General features: G+C 39.3%; 2 protein-coding genes across 4 annotated transcripts in view; both read left to right on the top strand.

The window, feature by feature from the left end:
• Positions 1–10,922, top strand: part of LRP4 (LDL receptor related protein 4) — a 43,299-nt gene extending 32,377 nt beyond the window's left edge. Inside the window, exons 34-35 of the mRNA XM_063318170.1 lie at positions 539–680; positions 3,136–10,922. Of these exons, the coding sequence (XP_063174240.1) occupies positions 539–680; positions 3,136–3,468 (475 nt within the window). The 3' untranslated portion in view covers positions 3,469–10,922. The remainder of the gene's footprint in view (positions 1–538; positions 681–3,135) is intronic.
• Positions 10,923–20,366: 9,444 nt separating this feature from the next.
• Positions 20,367–25,676, top strand: part of CKAP5 (cytoskeleton associated protein 5) — a 65,735-nt gene continuing 60,425 nt past the window's right edge. For 2 of the 3 annotated variants that reach the window (XM_063289696.1, XM_063289695.1), the window contains exon 1: positions 20,368–20,547. The gene's annotated coding sequence lies outside the window, so the exon portion shown is untranslated. Of the gene's footprint in view, positions 20,548–25,676 lie in introns of all 3 variants that reach the window. The other variant, XM_063289693.1, reaches the window with a different exon arrangement.

The raw sequence follows: 25,676 nt of genomic DNA, 5'->3' as shown, positions 1-25,676 counted from the left end.
CATTCATTTTCCTCCTGTAAAAAAGATTGGCTTCTCTACTACCTATATATGCTGCCTGGAAATCGTAAATAGGAATATAGTGGAATGTTACATATACTTTGGCTTAAATCTTTCATATTTGCATGAATATTTATCTTGTTTGGCAGTGGTATTTATTATTTTGCTAGGATGAAATAAAATACACTTTGTCTCTTTAAACAGGTGTATTAACGACTGTACAATTAACCAGAGATCTGATGGAATAGACATTATTTTGCCTTGAATTTCATTATGGGGCTCTTGGTGCAGGGATGAGACTTTGGCTGTAGAACTTTGTAGGAGCTAGCGTGATTAAGGTGATGGACTAGGACTTTCATGCATTGAGACTCAGAGAGTGACCTTGGACTAGTCACACCTTAGCCTATCTCTCAGGGTTGTTGATATGGGGATAAAATGGAGATCCCCATGGTAGCAGTCTTGTGCTCCTGGAGTAAATGTGAGATCAGAATCTAAAAAAACAGGCAAATGTTTTCTCTTCTTGATTGTTGTGTTCCTGCAGGCATAACAAGTCCAAATTCACAGATCCTAATCTGAGTAATCTGACCTACAGTAACCCCTCTTACCGGACATCTACTCAAGAAGTGAAGATTGAAACAGTTCCCAAGCCAGCCATATATAATCAGCTCTGCTTTAAGAAGGAGGTAAAGAGCTGTTTTCAGAACTTAAGATATCAATCTGCTGTGGTATTAAAAACAGAATTGCAATAGCCTAATTTATTTGCATTATTGGAACCCTTAGCTGCCTTAGGCAGTCAGAAAATTGAAGTGTCTTGTTTTAGTTAGCCAACTATATTCTTTGCTGCTTTAAGCTCATTAAGTGTAAATCTTCTACCTTGACTGGGTCCAGCAAATCTGATGTTAACATTCTCAGACATTCTTAGTGCCCTGTATCCACAGTGCTTCACTACCCATTAATATTATGATTGAAGGAAATCAGTAATAGTTTTACTTGATACAGGTCTGTTTTGGGATACTGATGACGAAGGGCAAGAGTTTAGCCATGATTTATGATCCTGAAGTCTCCTCTGTCTTTCTTCCTCAGCATCTTTCTCACCCCTCTGATAGCCTTTCACCATTCCTCTTTTGACCTGCCCACAGCCTCATATCAGGTATCACAACTCTGTGCACCTTCCACGTCCCTTATTTCTGTGATGTTGAGTGGCCTAATGCTCTCTGATATAACTTTCTGCTTGGCTAGCTTTCTGCTGTGTGTGTTGCTGAACTACTGTTTTGTATCTGCCCTTAGAAAGAAGTACTTGGAATTCTTTCATAATTGCCCTGGTTATGTCATTCTATACTGCCTGAGTTTTGTTTCTAAATTTGCATCTAGCATATAATCAGAATATAATCACCCAAAGGAGGCCTTTTGGAAAGTGGTGAAGCATGATTTAGAAAAGAGCTTCTTTACCTTGAATAATCAGTATTTCTCTCCTATGCCTTCTCAACTGCATCTTGCTAATTTGGAGGGATATTATCTTGTGCTGTTTGTTTTTATCCTAAAATTAATTATGAATTGTTCTGTGTAATACTTTTCAACTTCAGGAAAGATTCCCCTCAGACACTTAATATTGCATAACTCAGATATTGGCAATATTTCTAATATACTTCTACTTGTGTATTAGAAACAAGCCTCAGAATTGAGGGCAGGGGGGTTCCTTAAGACCTATGTAAGGGGAGACTTCTGCACTTGTTATTTTGGTGTTGACCCTTAAACTATCTCCTAGTTTAATGATTGCTTATATTAATAGGATGTTGTTGTCATTGTTTCTAGTAGTGATTTCTCAGTTTTTTGTTTCTTGTAATTTTTGAATTATTTCTTCTTGCTGTCCCTTAATATATTTACTGCTTCTTTTACTATCACTTAAGAAAGGTAAGTTTGCAAAGGTATTTCTCAGAACAGCTGGTATGCTGGATAGTATTTCATACTTGGAGAATGTTATAAGTTAGAGAAATCCACAAAGAATGCATTACTATTTGAAATTTAGCTATAACATGCTGGGACAAAACATTTTTTGCCCTCCATTAATCATCTTCAAATGTGTGCTTTTTTCAGATTTGTCAGTTAAGGATAATATTTTGCATACTGTGTGCTTATATCTCAGTAACATTTTGCTTTTGTGGGTTTGGTTTCATTCTTTGGCTCCACATTATTATATTTCAGGAGTCAAAGGAAAATTTTTCTATCTCTAATTAGTCGGACTATAGACTATGTTTGTTTAATTTATCTCACACAAGTGACTCTGGGTGGCTTACAGGATTAAAACGAAGAACCCCACTGAACAACCCCAAGTGCCCAAGGAAACCACTGACTCCACTCATCACCAACAGCAACAAAGCTCATCCGCTCCCAAATGCTTGGGGGAACAACCAAGTCTTCAACGCCTTGCAGAAGGCTGACAGGGTTGGGGGCATCCAAGTCTCTGGGGGTGGGGGGAATGCTGTTCCATAGGGCAGGTGCTGCTACTGGGAAGGCATGACTCGGGTCCAACAAGATGATATTGTTTAATGGAAGGGAACCGGAGCACGGCCTCTCTACTAGTTCTGGTGGGGTGAGCAGAAACAATGGGAGAAAGGCGGTCCCGCAAGTAACCTGGCCCTATGCCATAAAGAGCTTTATAGGTGATGGCCAGCACCTTGAATTGCACCTGGAAGCCTACTGGGAGTCAGTGCAGTTTGTGGAGCAGCAGTGCTATGTGGGTGCAATCAGAAACTCCAAAAACTGCCTGTTTCTTCTGCTTCCTTCCAACAGTATTGCCACTGTTCTTGTTTAGAATCACTTCTTTAGATCAACTGCTACTTCCCCTATAGGCACTTTGTTTTGTTTGTAACGCACTTTTAAATCTGAATTAATTCAGACCAGCCTTCAACACTTGAAACTGTATTTCCTGCCTTCACTAGTCCTCATATTTGGAGGGGACCAAGTTGGGAAAGTTTGGTTTAGATGGAGCTATGATGATTTGTTGGGAAGATTATATGACCTATGAGTTAGAAGCTGTAGCCCACTGTTTCTTTAGTCACATGACAAGAACTAGTTTTCAAAAGTACTCTGCTTTCTTATATTTGACTGTACATATGTCTTGGTATTGTTTGTTTGTAGACTGGTCCTGATCATAACTACACCAAGGACAAGATCAAGATTGTTGAAGGAATATGCCTCTTGTCCAATGATGAGTCTGAATGGGATGATCTGAAACAGATAAGAAGCTCTCGGGGATGTATTCTCCGCGACCATGTCTGCATGAAGACTGACACAGTCTCTATCCAAGCCAGCTCTGGCTCATTGGTTGACACTGAAACTGAGCAACTGTTGAAGGAGGAGCAGTCAGAATGCAGCAGCATCAATGCAGCCACTACTCCTGAGCGTCGTGGCTCCCTTCCAGACACAGGCTGGAAGCACCAGCGCAAACCTTCAACAGAAAGTGAAGTCTAAAGCATATGCAGAGACTTGTCCCTCCTTCTCTGTCATTGTTCACCTTGATCAAATAGGATCCTGCCTTCTATTCAACAAAAAAGCCAGAGACTAGTCTCTTGGTCGTATAGTGTTCAGGGACTGCCTTTGGAGAGGCATTTGAACTAGACTGTGCCTTTGTGGCAGATGGAACACAACTAAGAGACCCTTTTCACTCACTGTTAGTTCATGTTTATTTATACGTCCCTTTATCCTAGGAGCCGTGGTATCGAATTCAGCAGCAGGGTTTGTTTTTTTTACTTGAACTGACACAGCTTTCATCTGGGCTTGTGTATAAGCTGGTCAAAGACTCTAAATCTTCAGTGGCCAGGTTTCTGAACATAGCCATTCCTGATACCTTTTCTCAGAGGGTATTGGCACTAACTGGATTTTGCATTGTACTCCTTCTGTTTTAAGAGGAAAGGGTTAGGGCCAGTTGAACTGCCTGAAGTGAGCAAGGGGATACAAGAGCAGGTCACTTTCAGAGATTCTGTACAGGGAGTGCAAATACATCTAAAACCAACTTGCAGGGAAACAAACTATCACCACCATTTTTTCAAACTGGGAAACCATTGCTGTGTCTGATATAGGATGTGAGGAATTTTAGGGGTAAAATCTTAGTCTGTTGCTGGCAACAGTCATTGGTCCTGTTACATCCATCATAATTCCCCCTACCCTTCCTATAATATTGTTCTAATTCTTGCAAATAGAACTTACATATCTGTTTGCTAGATAGACTTTTTTCAGTTTTCACTGGGCTTCCATTTAGTTTTGAATTGCAAGGAAAGTTCTGGTGCAAAGCTGTTCAATCATTCTTTATTACCTAGTTCACAGGGCCAACTGAAAATATGTGCTGCGGAAATATGTGTGGAACACAAAGGCAGTCCATTAGTTTTAAATATCTGGAACAAAATTGGACTAGAGGTGTACTAAAAATCAAGTTCCAATTTGTTGTTGAAAAATAGGGGACTTCTTCTAACTTTTTTTTGTCAGTGTTTTCTCTTTAGAAATCCTGGAAGGAATAATATACTTGCACCTTTTTTCTCATATCTACTGTATTGGTTGAGCAGAGAAAATGTGGTGTCAAAAAGTGGGTGTGTGCAATTGAAAAATAATGTATGTGGATAGAAAATAATGCACAGTTAAGGTGACAGATGGCACACTACAAATAATTTGCTTGTATAAAAATCCTTCCCCTTTAACTACGTCAAAGATGCTATTACTCTTTCTATGGTATAAAAAAGTCAAAAGCTGAGAAACTTCTATTTCAAAACATGCACTGTGGGTGGTGATTTATAGAACAAATAAGGTTTTGCACATTCATTTGACAACACAGAAGTTCTACGGGAGTCCTATCTAGAACTATTAACTATATGAGGTATTCTCTGGGAAAATGTGATAGAGTCTCTCATTCCAGTCCTGCACCTGCTCTCCCATAATCAATGAAAGATGCATGGACATGGTTATGTCCCTGTGACATTACTCTTGATGAAGAGCACAAATTTCCTGTGCCCAAACCATTTAGTCATCTGACTGCTTTCTCATGTATAGTTCAAGCAGGAAGGCAGGCAAAATTCAAAATGGACTCATAGACAGCAGCAAGATAAGTTTTTACCTCCGTTCAAAACCATTATCTTAGAACTTTATTACATCATTTCTACCATGAAAAAACATAGCTCTTTGTTCTTTTCCAAATATATACTGCTATCAGCAAGATGACTTGACAATTTCCCCATCGGGCATTGGATAAATCACCTAGAACAATAATGCATGCAGACAAATATGTTTTCCTGATCATATATCAAAGGGATCCTTTCAGTACAGAGCTTGGTCATAGCAGCTGTATAATGGCAGCAATGAGGGCTGCTGCTGTTTGTGTCCAGCTGTTCTAAGCAGTATATCCTTCCATAGTACTTCCCAGTTCTAAGCAGCAAGATCAGATGGGAATTTATGAAGTCCAATGTATCTGGAGGGCATGAAATTGGGGAAAGTTTTTCAATTGAGCTTTTGTTTCAGGCTCTTATCTTTCAAGTCTGGCCATTATTGACCATTGCTGTACCTTCTCTTTGAATTCTGAAGATCATAGGGGCAGGAGAAGGGGAAACAGCCCTACCTGAGACATTATTTTCCATCAGTATCTAAGACTCTCCTCTTCAGAAAGAGATGCTACTAAAAGTCAGATATGTAAAAGTGATTAAATTTTATGAGCACTTGAACCCTAGAATGTGGGATTAAGTGCCCACATGGCACTTAAATATGGCTTAATGTGCAGAACACTGTTAACATTGCTTCTATTTTTGTATTACAGTGTTTCTGAAAAGAAAGTTGACTGTCTTTGATAGTCTGGTCAAAGGTCACTCAATGTATTGAACTGTACTTTCCAGGTGTATCGCTCTACAAGTAGACCTTGCTTAATGGCTGCCCTGTTTAGCGACCATTCAAAGTTACAAGTGTGCTGAAAAAGTAATTGTACAACCAGTCCTCGCAGTTATGACTGTTGCAGTGTCCCCACGGTCTCATGATCATCATTCGGGCGCTTCACAACCAGTGGGTGTTTATGACCATCACAGTGTCCCACGGTCACTTGATCGCCATTTGCGTGCTTCATGGCCAGCTTCCAATAAGAGTCAATGGAGAAGTGAAATCACAAATTGTGGTCTTGCTTAATGACCTCTGGTGACTCGCTTAACAATAAAATGGGAAGCGATGTTGTAAGTCTGTCACAGTCACATATTTCGCTTAGCAACTGCATTGCTTAGCAACAGAATTACCAGTCCCAATTGTGGTCGCTAAGTGAGGACTACCTGTATCTGCTATACATTCCTTCAGTCTAGATTTGAAAATCTGTTTGGTGGCTTTATAAATATACATTGGAATAATTAAGTAGGCCTTCCTCAAGGAGTACCTTTTTGAAAACAAATTTTATTATGGTTATTTTCTAATTTCATCATGTAAATCAAGGTATACAACTTTTTCCAGGCCAACTGGCATTTTAGTAATAGACAAAAGGATGCAATCCAAAGAGTAGTGGATAGGTCAGAAAAAGCTAAATTTGATCTCATTTAATTTACATGTGGTTAATATTAGTCTCATACCATATATTTAACAATGTAATCATCCTTTGACAGAAATAACAGTTTCAGACATTTCTAATAGCTAGTTAAGAGTCTATATTTTTGCTTTTCAAAAATTTCCCCACTCTTCCTTGCAGAAATCTTCTAGGTCAAAAATATTCTTAAGTTACCTTGCATATACTGTACATTTGAGATCTTCCCACAGATTTTCAATAATATTCAAGTCTGGGGATTGTGAAGACCATTCCAAAACCTTTATAAAGATGTTAGAAAGTACTAATTAAAAGGGAGTCCTGACTTTTGCAATCTGCCATATACAGGTAGTCCTCATTTAATGACTGCTTCAAATAGCGACCATTTAGTTATAAAGGTGATGAAAAAGTAACTTTGCAACCAATGCCTGCATTTGCAAGCTTTGCAGCATCTCTCTCTTTGTGTCATGTTTGCCAGTACAGTATCGCGTCGTCCTATCCCTGACCCCTTTTTTTGTCCCTTTGCAGGGCAGAGAGATTGCTTAAAGGAGTTACCTCTTCCTGAGCTGCTTTTCTCCACAGTACAGGGCTTCCCTAAAGTACTAACCACAACTTATCAAGCTCAGCTCTGTGACCTTAATTAGTTGATAGAGCCATCCAGCTAGCTGGTAGCTGCTGCCCAAAATCGACAAGACCCTAATCAATTTCACACACTAAACACCAAAGGCTTTTGTTTGCCTCCTAAGCAGATCCTGACTGGTAGCGCTAGTGCATTCCTTTCAATGTGTATTCCCCGTTATATGCCTGCCTACTCTCTTATAATCCCTTCCTTTCCAATGAATGTGAATACAAACATCAATTCTCTTTGCTAATTATTCCAGTGCTGGGGTGAGCATTCCAAAGGACAGGGGAATGGGGGAAAGGGGCTACAAGATTTGTCCTTTTACCCGGCTTCCTCATGAGTTGAATTCTGGAAACCATTTGGGATGATGATGATGATGATTTATTAAATGTATATGCTGCCCAACTCCCATTGACTCTGGGTGGCTTACAATCTTTAAAACATTTATAGAATAGAAAAAAACCACCCACACAAAAACAGCATAAGACAGAAGAACAGCAATGGCAAAGAAAATAAAAGGAAAAGGGAACCGAAGGAAGGAAGGGGGGGGGATCAGTTATACTCTCCAAAGGCCTGGGTGAAGAGCCAGTTCTTTAGGGCCCTTCGAAACACCAGCAGGGAGATGTTAGAATCTTGGGGGGAACTTCATCCCAGAGGACAGGCGCTGCTACAGAGAAGGTGTACTTCCAGGACTCCAATAGGTGGCATTGTTTAATTGATGAAACCTGGAGCACGCCAATCCTGCCAAATTGAACCTGTTAGATACTATAGGAGATAATATTCATATTTTTCTGATGCTGTAAAGCAAAGGAAAGCTGAAGTAAAATTGTAAGCACAGTCACAGTTGTGATTTTTCATTTACCAACCGCTTCGCTTAACAACCAAATGCCGACCCCAATTGCAGTCACTAAATGAGGTCTACTTGTACATTGTTTTCTTAGTTTGAATCTGTAAACAACTGCATATAAATAGTAAGTATGAATTCAAACTTGGAGATAGATACCATGTTTAACTTTGTACCATATAGGAGTTGCATCAGCTTTTGTTCACTTAGGAATTCATTGAAACCAGGTGTGTCTAAACTTAAGTCTTTCATTAGTTACATGCGGTTCTAGGGCATGCCAAAATCAAATGCCAAACTGATATTCACAGCTTTTTCCTATACATAGAGGTATCCCATCCTGGAAATTTCAGTGACCAAGGTCATAAATCAGCTACAATGATTTCCATTACCTTAGTAGCCATGGGAAAAAGGGTTGCTCCATTACAGAAATTCCTATCAGCAATGTCTGTGAAAAGGCCAATTCATACAAATATTGCCTTTCTAAAATCAAGACACATTTTTTGGGGATGAGCTATGATAGCTTGCATGTTAGGAAAACTATGTGAATCAGCTCTTAGATAGTCTTCCTCACCCTGATAACATTCAGACATTGAACTCTCATACCCTCCTAACCAGAGTATTTATTGTAAACTGCCCAGAGTCCCTCCTTTGGGGGGTGGGAGATGGGCAGTGGTAAAATTTGACTGATCAATAAATAAATAACCAGCATAAGACACTAGGTAGAGGGAGTATATATTTTGTTTTACAATTCCTTTTCCATTTGCAAGTATATATTTAAAAATATAGGTGAAAATTTAGGTCCATGTTATTCTCAGATAAACGGATGAAAAAATAGATGCTGCACTTTCAGGAGACAGCTGGCAAGATGCTTATGCCCTGTACTTTTTCTCATTCTCATCTATAAGGATTCTCTTATCCTCATCTGTCTTACTTTTTTGGATCTTGGTTATGGATTTAAATGCGGAAGCATTCAGAAGAATAATTTAAAGCCCTTAGTTACTGATTTTCTGCAAAATCTCCACTTACCAAATGCATTAATATTATAGAAGAAATAATGGAGATAGAAGCCAGTATTAGGTCTAGTTCAGCTTTTCTTAATCTGATGTCCTCCAGAGATGTTGATACTACAGTTCCCAGAAATTCCAGCCTGCGTATCCAAAGCTGACAGTAAATTTGGGGAGTTGTAGTCTCTGTGTATTTAGAGACCATTGGGAATTTTCTGAATTTTTCATTATATGTATCCTTCATGGTTTCCAGTTGACTTTTTTTTCTTTCCAGAAAATTTTCTTTCTTTGATGTGTTATTTACTTTGACTTGGGATATTTCATTTATAGCTATGTTATCCACTTTTGTCTGTACATTTTGGAAAGAAAACATTCCCCATTGCCTCCCCATAGAAGGCAATGTGGAGATGTTATGCTAGCTATATTTCCCCCCAGTTATGGAGGAGCTATCTACTAAATTGCCAAAACTTAGTTGATGTGCATTCCTATTAAAAGTTGGTTAGGGTTCCAGCTGACTTTGTCATGTTTAGGTTTTTCTCCTATATGCAGAAGGGAAAACAATATCTTAATTATATTTTTAGTTGGTTCCAACCTTTGTGGCCATTAAAACTTCCTTAAACTTGAGATGAGGGATGAGGAATGCAAGTTGCAGCAAGGCATGTAGCTTTGTAGCAGCAAAGATGGCAATATCAAGGCCTTTTCATTTGATAGAAGAAATTGCAAAAGATGAAGCCACTTAGTGAGGGATGAGAGGCTTTGGTGGTTTTGAGTGTAGGAATTCAGTTGATCAACAGAAAAAGTAAGTTTCACCAGAGGTCAATTGTGTTTTCATCCCAGCCACATGTACCAAACTGCACTTGAACCTTCCTTCATAGATAAGGATGCTTCCTATTGCATATTATTTTGAAATGTATGTGTTGACTGTGTCCTCAAAACCCTTTGCCTTACCCCTCCATTTTACCCCAAACAGTATCAGCATGATAGCAGGAAACTGAAGGAATGGCACCAACTGTTCTAATCTCACTTGTGAAACAAGCTGAGCTTCCCTTGTGCTAGCTGGCTTTAGCCCAGTGTTACCTAATTCATGGTTCTTTGCTTGCATGTTAAAAGAAGCAAGTCTCATTGCACTGGGACTTTATAGAATGTGGAAAGGCCAGGAGTGGGGAATAATTCTTGAGCACTGATTTGCTATGTAAAAAGCAATTTTTCCTCCTATATGTCCTGAGCTAATGATAGTAATTTCCCAGAATTCATGTGTAATGGTTTTAACGTTACTTGCTGGAGAGATGTCATTTTTATAGTTATTTTACTGCTATGTTCAATATCTTAGGGGATTATGATTAATATAAATCTAGGTTTTTATAATCACCTTGCTGTCCATTTAAATTGTGAATTACACATTAACCAAACCTGCCTCCCTAAACAAATAAGACTCCACAAAGTCTCAGCTTCTCTGAAGATGCAAGTGACTTGGGAGTAATGTGAAGCCAGGGAGATGAGAATTCATTTACACATTTGAGATTTAATGTCAAAAAATTCTAAAGCTTAATTCAGTGAGGCTGATATTGCCTAGATTCTGTTTTAAGACAAATATAGCATAAAGACTTTTGCATCTGTCATGCTGATAATATAAAAACTTAACGCATTTTTAAACAGTGTACATTTATCTGTTTCCTGCTCCCTGTTAACAAACCTGTGGGCTATGAATGTTTTTACTTTAGATCAGAGTGTCTTTATTCTCAATATACCATTTCGCAGAGCCGTGTCATAAAATCAAACCAAATCAAAGTTTCTAAGAGTTTTACTATATATCTAAATAAGATTGCAATTAATCTAAAACATGAACTGATTTGTTGTAACGTAAGAACTTACGTGGTAATGAAAACAGGTACCTCATTAATGAAGGTTCTGTAAAAATCACCTTTTTAGGATTGTGCATTGATTTATGTTATCTTTCAATGTTAATGTTTCTCACAGCATTACAGTATTCCAAACTGAAACATGCTACCTTTAAAAAAAAAGCTGAAACACATGTGCCATTCATATTAAAAGAAGGTTGTTTATCTTTAAAAACATTAACTAGTAATAATTAAAGAACATAGTTTATATCATATGAGTAAAAGAATGGTGGGTGGAAGTTAGGGTAGAAAAACAGTAGCATTGCTGTGGTGGTTCATCCTAGAAAGCTTCACGGAAAGCACCACATCTGCAATTAATGTTTGGTACAGTAGAGCCATACCCATTTTTCTTGGAGAACTAGGCTTGGACTCCTTGCCTTAGGATAATAAACAGTAGACATTTCCCTACTGTACTGACAAGAGGATACATAGACAGGATTTAAAAAATTACATCTACCTTACACACTGTCCAACCTAGCTACCATAAACTGGCAGGGTTTCTTAAGTGGCAGAGGATTTGTCACTACAAAATCCTCACATGCTGGCTTGCAATTTTATAGTATCAGAGCTCCATAATATAAAACCACTGCCATGTTATATGCTTTCAGCAGACACACAAAATGATCAACAAGCTATCATTCTGAAAGCCCACATAAATCCTTTCTTTGGTCCTGTAAATATTATTAAAAATATATCTATACCACTTATATAGAAAATCCTGAAGCACTTTACAACTATTAAGTTATTATGAAACAGAATAAAAATGGTCAATTAAAATAAAAACACCAGGGAAGTAATGACTGGGGAAGATGGCTTTCAAAAGTTTTAAAAAGATGCCTAAAAATGTCAGGATTGGGATTCTGGCTGCAGAGGGAAGAAGGCCTACTTCCATGTCACTGCCAAATGGCAATTCTGAGGTCCCAACAAGAACAAAACTACCCCTAAAGACTTAGGGTGCCTGACAGGCTGATGTAATTCAGATATTTTGATTTGATTCTGAGTTGGTTATGGTTTTGTATACTATATATTGATAGGTAACAGGGTCTAGCTAATCTTGTCAGAGCTCAGAAGCTAAGCAGGGTCCAGCCAGCTGGTGGAAAAACCAACCAACAAATAATTCCATTATTGCATTTCTTCCCCTGTTCATAGATTCACTGGTCCAAGCAGTGAGCATTTTGAATGAGTATGTGCAATCATAATATTAAAAAAAATAGAATGAACTACAGGAAAGAAACAACAGTTAATGGAGTAGGGCTGCATGGGATTATGCTATGTTCATCTGTGATTAAAATCTGTTTATCTAATTTTGGCTGTCATGCTCATGAATATCCCTTTAAGTGAACTGAGAAATAATAATACCTGAGACAGAAATTCTATATTTGTGTCCTGAAAATTAAGTCCCATTAAACACAGTACTATCTGCATTTCACTAAACATGTATAAGATTGGGCAACTATACTTTCTTTGTCTTGAAGTCAATTTATCCTGGCACTGAGCCTAAATATAGAAATAGCAAGAAAACTTTATCCCAGAATACAGTAAAATCTGGGAATTGATACTCTAAATTATAATTTATTATAACATCATGGTATTTAGAAATTGTCTGCATTTTTAAAGATACCCTCCCAACTCCTAGGATTCCTAAAAGATACTGTTTTGCTGGTTGCAAATTTAGCAATTTCTACCAAGATAATGTATGAGTAACAAATTTAAATGGTACTTCATTCTTTTATGGTTTTGCCTTCAAGTCAGACTTGACTCCTGGTGACTACATGGAGAAATCAGTGCAATTATATCTGGGCAGCATTTTTGGAAGTTGTTTGCCGTTGCCTTTTTCCTACAGCTGAGAGAAAGTGATTGGCCCAGTGTCATCCAGCAGGCTTTTGAGTCTAAGGCAGAACTAAAGTGAAGTTTCCATGGTTCTAGTTCAGCACCTTAACTACTAGGCCAAACTGGCTCTCTGCTAGATTAAACTGGTTCATATCAGATACATAGTAAGATTATTTTCCTATTGCCTGAACATGTGTTAAAGCTTTTTGCAAAATTAATTTGAACTATTTTCATGTCTCTTAAACTTGAACCTTCCTATCTTTACATTTTTAAAAATTGAAATCAACCCATGTAGCAATCTAATGTGAAATCACTATATCTACTGTAAATACAAAGGGATTATGCACTTTATATGTACTATACAACTTCTGCTGGTAGAATGTATATGATCTAGGTATGCTGACTCTCATTCTTCCCTTATCCCACCATTATTTACTACGTCATGAGCTTTAACTTCAGTTTCTACCTCCAGACTCATCTAGGAACTGGTGCACTGACTGTTTCAATTTTCACCATGAAAATGGTTCTATATGTATGCCAACTCTTGATTGTATATGTATCCCATCTTCTTGATTCCTATAATACACATCCAACAGGACAGTGCAAGCTACTTATGGTTTAATTAGGCAAGATAAATAAAAGGATGGCATAGAATCTGGAATTAAATTAAAAACATGTTTTGGTACCTGTTCTGGGCAGAAGTATTTTAGAAACCTGCTGATTGCCAACTTCTCAGCCAGCAAAATCTGACTCACCAATCTAGAGTTGGTAATAGAAAATGGTTCAATGGAGATTTAGGCCTTACTGCATCAAGGCCCCCAAATGCTGAATGGCAGGTAAGTTTGGGTATACCTGGCAGCTGGTCCAAGATACTAAAAACAATATTGAAAAAATTAAAAAAAATTTCCCTCAAGTAGTGGTCAACTCCTGTTGACAAGGATAGATTTATGTTGTTTACCTGGCAGCAATATTTGATATATTTATTACATTTGTACCCCACTACAATCAAGTTGACTTTCAGCAGTATACAAAGAAAACATTTAAAACATCCAAAGTAAGCTAAAAACACAAAAGAAAGCTTTATAGTACTGAAATAACAAACATAAAAGATGGTTGTGAACAAATTAAACCACTCTCTGGAATACCTTCGTCTTCAGCATCTTCCTGAATGCACTCAGGATGGCATCAGCTGATGCCTGCTCCCTTCCTTCAGTTCCCCTTATTTTCCAATGATAGATTAGGGTTAGTAGATTTTCCCTAATAAGTTGGGCCTATTGCGGTTGTGGCAGGTAGTCTTGTAAGCACTCAGGTACCAAGCCATAAAAGCTTGGAAAGCTTTAATATGGAGATGGTTTGCCACTGTTTTCCTCCAGGATGGCTTTTTACTTCCGAATCTGGCCTACGGCCCTGGGATTTCCTGATATCTCCCATCTAAGTATTAAGCAGAGCCAACCTTTCTTAGTTTATACCAAGGTCCACTAGATGCTGTCACCTTCCTCAGATAATTCAAAGGATGCTCCTTTAAATAATGTTCGCGAATTAAATTTATACCCCACCCGACTCCCAGAGATTCTGGGCGATATCTGGGTTTCTGGCATCCATTTTATCATAAAAAGAACAATTCCGCTCCATTCCAACTTTTCCACTGTCCCTAAGTAAAAGTTCACCACCAAGCACCACACTCTTTCACCACACCCCGTCCTTTTCAACAACTGCACACAGAGATAGAAATTATTCTGTTACCTTAAGTCAAACATTACCCCTGTGGAAAGCCGAAGAGCCCTGCCAGGAACTGCTGGGCAGGAGGAGGGAGGGAGGCACCGCAACCAAGTTCGGGGCTGGCTCTTTTTGAGCTCGCCTTCCAAGCCTGGCGTGGGCGCCTATTGCCTCGCTCTCCCTGTTTTCTTTCCGCCGGACTCTGCAAAAAGACAGCGAGGCTATTGCCAAGTCCTGGGCCACCGCCATAAGGGCTGAAGTTTCTGAAGAACAAACGGACAAGAAAGGGCAGCCGCTCGCCGAGTGAAAACCAAAAGCTACTGCCGCCCCCACTTCTTGCAGGAACATAGCCGCAACTGCCAGATTCAAACTAGCCAATAAGATTCCAGATTGAGGAGGCGTGTATTCTCGGCGGAAACCAATGAGGAGCCTGAATATTGGGAGGTGTGGACATCCTTAGTGATTTCAAACGGTGGCGAGGAGCGGCCTGGGGTTTACCTTTTTCCTTGGTTTCGGTAAGTGTCCCCTCCTGCGTCAACGATTGTCTTAGCAGCGGGGAAGGCTGGGGCTGCGGAGCAGAATCACCGGTAAGAGGTGGTCGCGCTCCATGCTGGTTCTTCACTTGCCGCTTCTCTCGCTCGACAGCGAGGCATAAGGCCGCTCCCGTGCTGTGGATGCCCCGGGAACCTGAACCCAGTAGCCGATCTGACAGCTCCTCGGAACAGCCACTGCTCCTTGGGCAACTTGGGCCCCACTTCTCTTCCTTTCATCGGGGTACCATGTGGCCAGTCCCTGGCTCTGGGGTCTGAGAGGCGTTCAGGGACTTCCTGTCCAGTGGGCCTCTCCTCTTAATAGGTACTGTCACTAGGGACGGTGTCCCCATGTGCTGAACCGCCAGCTAGCCACCCTTTGTTAGCCTAACACATTGTGTGAACTTGCCAAGAGGTTAGTGTGGATTGATTGAGTAAATGGTGGGCAAGTGTGCTGTGGAAACACAGCCGTTGGCACCAGCTTTTGTCTGGTGGAAGAAAGTGGAGATTTTTATTTATTTAATTTATTCAAATTTAATTACCTCCCATCTCCCCCAAAAGAGGGATTCTGGGTGGTTATCTTAGCTTACTGGCACTGGCTACCTGAGTGAGCTAGTAATGTGATCTGATATTATCAAAGCAGCTCCCACTGCTTAAAGGAAGAAGTCAGCTATGTAAGCAGATGAAGCCAGTTACCATTCTTAATACTTTTGCTAGTAGATTACCTTGCAGGATGTATGAGTGAATGGCCATAGTTGTTAGAAAAAACATCTGCCATTGCTTGCTCATCTCTTTCCCTTGGAAGTAGCAATTCCTTTATCTCTAGTGGAGAAAAAGCACTGCCTTAGGGGACAGCATCCCTAAAGGCACAAACATGGAGAATAATCTGTGGAGTCCTTGGTGCTCTCTGAACCTTGTTGTTTTCTTGCAGACGTTTCATTGTCAGACTAGGCAACATCTTCAGTGCAAAAAGGGAGTGGGCCTTGCTCCCAGTCTATATACTGTGGCTTGTGTTGGTAGGGGTGTTGTTCTCTCCTTGGGAGTTCTTTGATTGGACTGTTGTTTGCTGCTTGGTTGATTGCCTGAGTTGATAGTTCCTTGATTAGGGTGTATTGTGCTGTTTGATGGTTCATCTGGTGTTAATCCTAGTGTTGATTTTTGCATATCTGGGTGTTGATTGCTGGCCAGGGAGTGCACTGGTCTTTTGGCTTTTCTATTGTCTCTTTTGAATGGTATGTAAATGTTGTTTACCTCTATGTGTCTGTTGAAGGCTGCTTGGCCTGAGTGCCAGGCTTCCAGGAATTCTCTGGCATTTTTGGATTTGGCTTGGTTTAGGATGCTCACCGTTTCCCAGTTGAAACTATGGCTGAGTCTGTCCATGTGTTGTGAGATTAAGGAGTTCTCATCATGTCTTCTGACTGCTAGTTGGTGTTCGTGGATGCACTCTGCTAGTCTTCTGCCTGTCTGTCCTACATAGTGGATGTTACAGTCTTTGCATTGTATGTTGTAAATAACTCCAGGAGTTACTCCCTTGCCAGCAATCAACACCCAGATATGCAAAAATCAACACTAGGATTAACACCAGATGAACCATCAAAGAACAGAATACACCCTAATCAGGGAACTATTAACTCAGGCAATCAACCAAGCAGCAAACAACAGCCCAATCAAAGAACTCCCAAGGAGAGAACAACATCCCTACCAACACAAGCAGGGCAAGCCACAGTATATAAACTGAGAGCAAGGCCCACTCCCTCTTTGCAATGAAGATGTTGCCTAGTCTGGCAATGAAATGTCTGCAAGAAAACAACAAGGCTCAGAGAGCATCAAGGACTCCACAGTTCAACCCTGAGCTACAAATATTTGCTTCGATTGGGAGAATAATCTTTCAGGAGGAGTCTGATCCCACCATGGCCAATCAGATGTTATAGGCTGCAATTAATGCCCAGCGGGGTGTCCTCCCCAAAGACTTAGGGACTTAGCTGTTGCCTTAACTCTTAGGCAGTGGCTTCTTTCCATTCTTCAGCCAAAGGAACACAAGGAAATGAAGCCATGCTCCTGCTTGCTCACTTCCCTGTGTGAGTGAATGACTTTCAGGAGCTGCTGCTGTTGGTACTGTGAAGAAACAAGCAAACTGCCAAGTCTTATATGAACTATATTTTCATTCATGAGGAGAACATAAACACTTTTAAAGGACTTAGCTTAGTTTCCATACTGAAGAAGCCATCATATATATTGAAAATATAAGAACAGGTAGTCCCAATGTTATCGTAGCTACATATGCACAATTGTCTGCAGTAGAACCTTTTCCTCCTCATAACGGGAAAAAAAGGTTAATAACTACAGCACTGCCCAAAAGGAGGCAGATGAGCATGCAGAGATGTTGTTCTTGGTCATGGTTACTGCTCATGTGCTGTGATGGTGTAGTAATTGAGCAGTAGTGGCAGCTGAGAGTAGAAGCTGCCACTGGTTTTTCACATTGGCTTCTCAACTGTCTTCATTTCTTGGCAGTTGTTGAACTTCAGCTGAATGATAGCTGCAGATAGTTTCCTCAGTAGAATCATCTGAGAAGAAGGAGACAGAGATGACGAATGTAGTAAAAGCAGGGGTCAATGGCCAGTAAGCCTTCTTCTTGCCTGCATGACCCAGAGTTACTTATGGTATACAGTAATATGCAATGACAGCATTTGTGAGCATCTTTTGGAGAGATTATCCAAGGCTTTTGCTATGAGTTTCTTCTTTTGGAATCATGACACCTTTATACTATATGTAGTGTACTTTATACTATATCTTACATATATCAAGCTCCTTGTATTAAGTTTCTTTAAGTTCTGGAAATATAAGATCCTTTTAAGTATGTATCGTAGACTGAAAGATGTTCATTTAACTGTCTTGATCAGGCAAAATTCTTTCTATGCAAGGGTTTCAAAAATACAAGCATCTGCTATATCCCCAAAAAGTTTGGAAAAATCCTAGCAATCTGGATTTAAATATTTGATAGTGATGTCTTGAAATCCAAAACATCTTAGCTCTCCATGAAATTGATAATGCCTCAAAGGACAAGCTATTGAAATGTTAGGGCTGCTCAAGTCATTTTCCTTGTTACCTTTTCTCTCTGAATGCTTTCATTATGGTTGCTAAGTGCCCTTTATTCCAGAACTTGGAAAGTCAATATAACATAATGGATTGCTGTTTCAGAACACAGTTGTTCTTAACACTCTCTGGAACATGCTATAACTTCAGAATATCTTGCTTTGATATCTTAATTGAATATTGGTGTACTGTAGTAGATTCATGGGTTGCATTATTTCTAATAGCAATTTCTTTGCAGCTTGGTAATAGCATCTACAAGATTCTTACAGTTTGTTGGTAGGTTCCACACCCACATTTAGGGATCACTGAGCTTTATGATCTGGACCTTGCACTTGATTTTTAGATTTCTGGATGTAGATACTATGGTAGACTTCAGTGCTTATGAACAGACTGCAGGTTAATGCCTGAGAATGTTTCATCTGAATGGGATTATACTTCAAGTGACAGATTGATACTGCATAAGGCAGAAAATTAGTAAATATATGCTGAAATAATCCTGTGCTTTCAGTGTTGTAAAGACTGGCTTCATCAGTTTAACTGTTACTATTTGACATTTGTGTGTTGAGAAAAAAGCGAAGGAGCCTATTTTACTTTTTTTTTTTTAAGTGCACTTTGATTTGGGCAGTAGATTGTTTACTTTTTTTTTAAATTATGGTTTTCTAATAAACAGCAGATATTAAAATTGTAGAGGTGAGAATGATGAAAACGGCAATGTGATGCAAGTCTAGCCCTTTTGTATGTATATTGTAATATTGCAGACAAGTGTAGAAGGAGTAAAGCTTGCAGCACAATGCTACTTACATCGTTTGGTGGAAGCAGCAAGATTTTAGGGATGCTCATGGCTACAACTATGTACAAGGTGCTGGAGTAAAAGTGGGGAGACCTGAGTTCTAGTCTACCCTGAGCCATGGAATCTTACTGGGTGACTTTGGGCCATTTGTTGTTTCTCACTCAACCAACCTCATAAAGTTGTTGTTATGTAGAAAATGAGAGAGCACTGTGTACATCTTTTTGAGCTCCTGTACAAAAGGTGGGATATAAATCAAACCATTGAGTTTAATGGAACTTGCTGTATAGAATTCTTTTAATAGCATTTTAGAGGTGAAAATAATGGAACCAGGGAGAGCTGTCAGAAGGAATGGAAACCAGTTGTGTCAATTTGTGTTCTTGCTGATTGCATTTGTTGTAGTTTCATACAATTTTCTTGATACTGATTTTTTCACTGAATTTGTATCCACTTTTCAAATACTTATAAAAAAGGTAGGTATTATTAACTCTTCTTTATTCTTTTGGGAGTTGTGGACTCAGGGAACCTCTCAATTTCTTGCTGCGTATTTCTAGCATACAAAAAGCTCTGGGACCTTAAAAGCATGGATTTTAAGTTTCTTGCATTCTCTGCCAATGAATGATTACTTCCTACCTACACACTATGTTTGTTATAGTGTTTATCTTTGGACTAATTTAGCATCAAATGGGATTTTTAAAGGGAAAAAAGGGTTTGAATATGAAATATGGACTGTTGTGTAAATCAAATGCTGTAAAGCAATACTCCCTGTTTAGGTAAAAGAGTTTCTTGTAAATCTGAGGCAAGATAACTCAGAAACCAATCATTATAGGAGATTTGAATGGACAATTAACACTTCGTAGACTTTTTCAGTTGAGTGTATGTATGTCTTGTTTTGTTACAATTATTTTAGCATGGCAGGACAATTGCTAGAAAAGTAGGACATTTATTGGAAATAATTGGTGGCTAAAATTAGTTCTCAGTTCAGAAAAACAGGGTCCCAGACTGACAATTGATCTCCAGGCTTTTTTTCATCATAGAAAAAGTCACTGAACTGGATGGATAGGTTGCATAAGAAAGTTTTTCTTGTTGATTTTAGTTTTTTTCTGTATCTTACTCTGTGGGTACCAGAGTAGGATCCATCGTGCGTCTTCATCTTGCAGGCAAGTAAAGCAAGCTGTGAGACATGAAACATAAAAGTGCTGATTACGCGCGCTGTACTTGTTGCTTCCAAATGGTTTAGTCCGCCCGAATTGCAGCAGATGAACGACTCTTAGTTGTACAGCCTGAGACCCGGTTCCCTATTGGAAGAGAGAGATCGAAGTAGCAGCACGTGAGCCATTAAACACTTAAAGACGACTCTTGAAGTCGTACTTTCCCTTTCCCTCTTCGAGGAGGATTCCGAATAACTCCCGTAACTCCGCCGTCAGGCGAACGAAGGAGTGGACTGTGCGCATGCTCTTTACTGGAAGGCGGACACCCTGTCTTTGTTTGTCACATGGCCCGGAGAAGGCCCTTCTCTCAGGTGCGGTGGGAGTCGGAGGCTGGTGTCGCCGGCTGCAATGCACTGCGCCCCGCCCTTGGAGGAGGCGCCTTCTTTTTTGCCGGTAGGAGATGCAGCTACTCGCCAGCTCCTTCTGTTAAGCGGTGCTGCCGTTGTTGGGTAAGGAGAACTGCGGCCTAGCTCAAACTGGGTAAGTCGTCGTTGCCCGGCATCAGCTCCGGGGCAGGGGGGCCTGAAGCTCCAGAACGGAGGCGGGCTGGGCTGTCGGCATAAACAATGCCAGGGAGCGGCCTGCTACTCAGTAGCATCTGACTTCAGAGTAGATCGGAGATGCCGGAACGCGGTCTTCGCCACAGTGGCAGTGGTCACAGCCGATCGGTGATGCTGAATTTGTCGATGTCGACTGACGCTGAGCTGCAGCCACTGGGAAATGTGGCCCCGTCTGTTGGGGCGGGAAACGGCATTTCGAGAAGAGATTATGATTATTATCCTCTGGGCAAGTCCTGCCGCAAGGAAAGGGAGCACTGATGGTGTCGCCGACCCACAGCTGTGTATATCTTGTGGGCAGGGGCAAGCAGTGTGAGGTTAGATAGGAGAATTATACGATACTGAAACAATCTGAGAAGACTAGCTATTGAGAACAATGGGATGTCTCCTAAGATCCATCAGAAATAACAAGATATAAGACTTTCAATTGACAGTGCTGGCCCAGTTGATACTAGTGCAAGAGAACTATAAATAAAATTAGGATGTGGCTCATGAAAGATAATGAAATTTATACAGGGTATATGTTGCTCTTTCTGTTCATAAAATGTTGGCTGTATGCCTTAAAGTATTTTACTGTATATTGTACTTTTGAGAGAAATATTTTGAAAGGTCTTCATTGAAATAAATCATTATTACTTACATTATCAGGGAAATAGGATCAGCAGAATAGAAATAGCAGGCCATGAGAATGGCATGATGAATCTTTAAAGGGCTCCCATTGCTCCAAAGGTATTTGTTTCATGAGTAGGGAAATCTTCACAGCATTTGAGATTTTTCTGTGTTGAACTGAAAGACAATGACAGGGTTCATAAATTGTGCTAGACCATAATATAGTTAGGCCATAATATAGTTTGCTTGGTTTTGATTTAGTGCACTGTATGAAGCCAGCCAATTATGGCTTATTTAGCACATTATGACTTTGGGCAATATGCATAAATCCAGTTGTTAGATGGTAGAAGTGCAAGATTGTCTCAAGTTAAGGGGCCTATTCCAGCAAGTAAGCTATATCTAATTGGAAGGTATCTTTTTAAAAAAAAAATATTGCTATGTTGTGACTTGTATTACACTTTACACCAAATGGTGGTTTTTTAAATCATAGTTTAGTTCATAAGCAGTGTGTAGTTAGGTCGTTACATGCTAAAGCATATATCTTGAGTTATACTCACGGGCTGGATTTGTACAACAGGCTATGTTGCAAGCAAGCAAATAACATTACAGCATAGCATAATGTATGTATCAACTTTAAGAGATAGGTATTTTTACCACAGGTCTTCTTTAAAATAACTTTTGTTAAGAAAATGTGATTAAAAATAAGTGAGGTGAAAACATGAAGTGGTACATAGAGTAATCAAATGTATGGAGGAGAGGGCTCCTGCACTTCAGTAGGGGTGTAGAAGAGTTATGTTCAGAAGTTGTAACATGTGACCCTGCATACCTTCAAAGATGTGGGGATTGTATCCATTTTTGCATCTGGCAAAAATGAACAAAAGGAGAGACTTTGGATCTATATGGCAAATATACTTGTCTTAAGCTATGCTTACATTGTTTATACTCTGTTAGAAAATTGCAACAAAAAATTACGTTGTGCTTCCTTTTATAAAGAATTCTTTCCTTAAGACTGTTCTTTGCAATCAAGCAACAAGTTAAACATGATTTAATTATTTTGCTAGATTAAAAATTGCTGTGATTACAGGTACTATTTAAATTTTTAAGAAACTTAATGGAACTGTACTTTGACTTATTTCAAAGAACATCCCAATGATTTATTCCAAAATCCTTTGCTTGCTTTCTGGGGATCAAATTTATTATGCATAGAGGAACTTGCTTCTGACTATAAACAGTAATGTTGTACAACCTGGAGTACTTACATTATTTGTATACAGTATTCCCAGAAATTATATTTATTTATTTTGTCCCTGTCCGTCTCCTCCCATCAGGGGACTCTGGGCAGTTTACAATAATCGATTAAAACAGCAATATATAAATATAAAATTACTCTTAATAATTATACAAGGAAAGCAAAAAAGTAAATTAGTTTAACCTACTAGGTTTATATATCACATTAAGCCATGATTTTTTTTCACCAATGTTTACCAAACAGGTTAAAATTACTGGTTCACATAATAATGCTAACCATGAAGCACAGTGTACAAATCTCAATTCCTGGGATTGAGCAAAACATTGAAAGGCATTGAGCATCTCTCTCGTTATGTCTACTCATCCCTTTGGGTCTGGCAGGAGAGAGATGCTCTGGGTCCCATCTATTAGGGGAGTGCAATCAGCCAGAGCCCAGAAGGAGAGCCTTTTCTGTTGCAGCACCCACCCTTTAGAGCATCATCCCCCAAAATATTAGATTGGCCCCAATCCTGCTGACCTTTAAAGATATGGTTTTATTACCAGGCTTGGGGATCTGGATGTGTGGCAGAGCCTGTGCAATAGCTATGTTGATTTGTTGGTGGTGGTTTTGTTTTTCCTTTGGCTGCTAATTTTATATGTGTGTTTTTTTACAGTTACTTTTTTATAGTGTTTTTAATTGTTAGGGTCATGAATTTGAGATGGGTGGCCATATAAATTGAAAATAAGTAAATAAAGCCAAAATCAAGAGAATCAGGTTAATCAAGTAAACTGTGGTTTAGTTAACTGTATCTAAGTGTCCTCCAAACCCAGCTACTGTCTTTAGTACAGTGGTTCCTAAGTGATTTGTAAGATGAACTGGTTAAGATGTTGGACTTGAACCAAGCACGTCTTGATTTGGGTCCCAACTTGATCATGGAGTTATTTAGCTGAGTTTGGGCTAGCCACTCTGTCTCATCCCAATCTATCTCATAGGATTGTTGTTGGATGTATAAAATTAGAGGTGGGACAGAATACCAGGATAATGTGGAGCTCGTACATACATATGTACATGAGTTCTGTGAAAGTAGGAAGCATGACAAAGAAACTTAAAATAATTCTGTCTTGATTTGGGTTCGGAATAAGTTGAGGTAGAGAGAGACTTCAAAAAGCTTTTGTTACAGTAAATACCTTAACCACATTAAAGTACTTTCCAAGACTTAAGTAATTGCTGTTTCCGGACCCCTTGTCTATTTCAAAGGGTTGACAAGAGGAAACCTATGTATGTGGCCTTGAACTCTCACATAAAAGTTAGAATATACATTTATATGGTTAGGATTGCAGCAAATCATTTTCAAATAATTGTGCTTTAGATCCTACTATATAGTTTAATGAGAACTGTAAATTTTAATCAATTCTAGAGCTAATGTTAAGTATAATTTTGGTATTTAAAAATAACTTGTCTTTTCCAAACAGAGGCTAGAAAAGTTTCTTTTGGGTTGGATTCAGTGACCTAAATCACTACCAATGCTATGATTCAATGGTTACTATTTATATAGCTTTGTTATACAGTAGATTGATAAATGAAATCTTGCACGGAAGTCTGAGATAAGATAAAGGTCAGTAGCAAGATGCACTATATAGAAATGTCTTAAGGAAACTTTAATGTCACCGCTCTTTTTACTGTACTTGCTGGGTAGCCCAGAATGAATACTGTAAATATTTTTTCTGCTTCTATATCTGCCCACATAGCAGCTGTTAAATATAAAATGAGAAAAAAAGTCCTGAATGAATGTGTTTAATCTTAGATGCATGGCATTGAAAGTGTTGAGTGGATGCTGGAAAGTTATGGAAATCTGTATTAACATTTATTTTTGTTTCCTGTTGTGACAGTCCTTTACAGTGAATACCTGCTTTTCATCCCGTATCTTCAACTCAAAGTGTTGAGGTTTGCCCAGCAAGCCCCGCCTGTCCATACAGCTGTATGATAGGCCTGAATCAGAGTAAATATTAGTGGGCGAAAGAGGTGCAGAGTAGTTACTGGCATGGTCCCAATGCTGCCTTAGTTGCAACATAAGCCGCTTCTAGGGATGTGCAGAAAAATAGCCTGAAGTCTGGTCTGAACATTGAGTGGGAGGGAAAAGAAGCTCCCATCTTCCTAAAAAACTGTTAGGAAAGACTTGGCCTGGAGAGAAAATATCTTTGTCTTTGTGAGTGTGGGAAAGCTGAGAGAAAGGTTAGAGGTGTTGCAATGTCACCTGGGCTGTGGGACACCACCATAGAGACGGGGAGGAGTGAAGTTATGGAGGTGGGGTTGGGGAGATCCCTTGTGTTCCCTTGTGGACTGTGGAAATTCTGAAGGTGATCCCAAGTTTCCCTGCAAAATGGGGGGGGGGCTAAAACATTGCTCTTTTACATTGTTGGAAGTATGAGACTGGTGGTCTAGTTGGGAACAGACTACCCCATCATTTTTTTTCAATTTGCTCTTCCTGCAGTAGGATAGAACATTACAGGGTCAGACATGGAGAAGGCTGCCTTGGTAGCTGCATTTAGATGTGGAATATTCTTCCACCAAAAAGGAAACTTTCATTGTCTGTTAGGCTAATTCACAGTAGAGAACAATCCTCTGCTTAAGTTTTAGTTCTTATTTTACTGTGGGATTTATAGTGAATGATTTTGTAGGAGAAGAGCTGTGTTGGTCTAAGGTAGCAAAAATCAGGAGTCTGGTAGCACCTTTTCTGACTAATAAATTTTATTAAAAGGCGTAAGTTTTTGTGAGCTGTGGCTCACTTCATGAGATGCCAGATCAGATCAGGTCTGATGAAGTGAGCTGTAGCTCACAAAAACTTATGCCTTTTAATAAAACGTGTTAGTCAGAAAAAGTCACTGGTAGTAGACTCTTGATAGTGATTCATTCTAATGCTATATTTGTCTGGCACTTCTCTCTGGTGTGCCTTGCATTTGTTTATCTTGTTCTAATAATTATTGGCTTTTAATTGTGATATTGAATTTTTAATGTATTTGTCTTTTAGTTTTAAGTTAATGTCCTTTTCAGAACACTTGTTCGTATAATTTGGATTCTAATTCTGGGGAATCGGTTTGCTCTCTGTTGAGTTCTAGATGAGAGTAAAAGGATGTTTCTTTTATTTATATATATATTAGTATAAAGTGATTATGATCCTGGTTTTGAGTTTTCATCCTAGAAGGACCAGGTTAGGG

The sequence above is a fragment of the Candoia aspera genome, chromosome 1 (assembly GCF_035149785.1).
Source record: "Candoia aspera isolate rCanAsp1 chromosome 1, rCanAsp1.hap2, whole genome shotgun sequence".
NCBI lineage: Eukaryota > Metazoa > Chordata > Lepidosauria > Squamata > Boidae > Candoia > Candoia aspera.
This window is presented reverse-complemented; position numbering and strand designations above follow the sequence as displayed.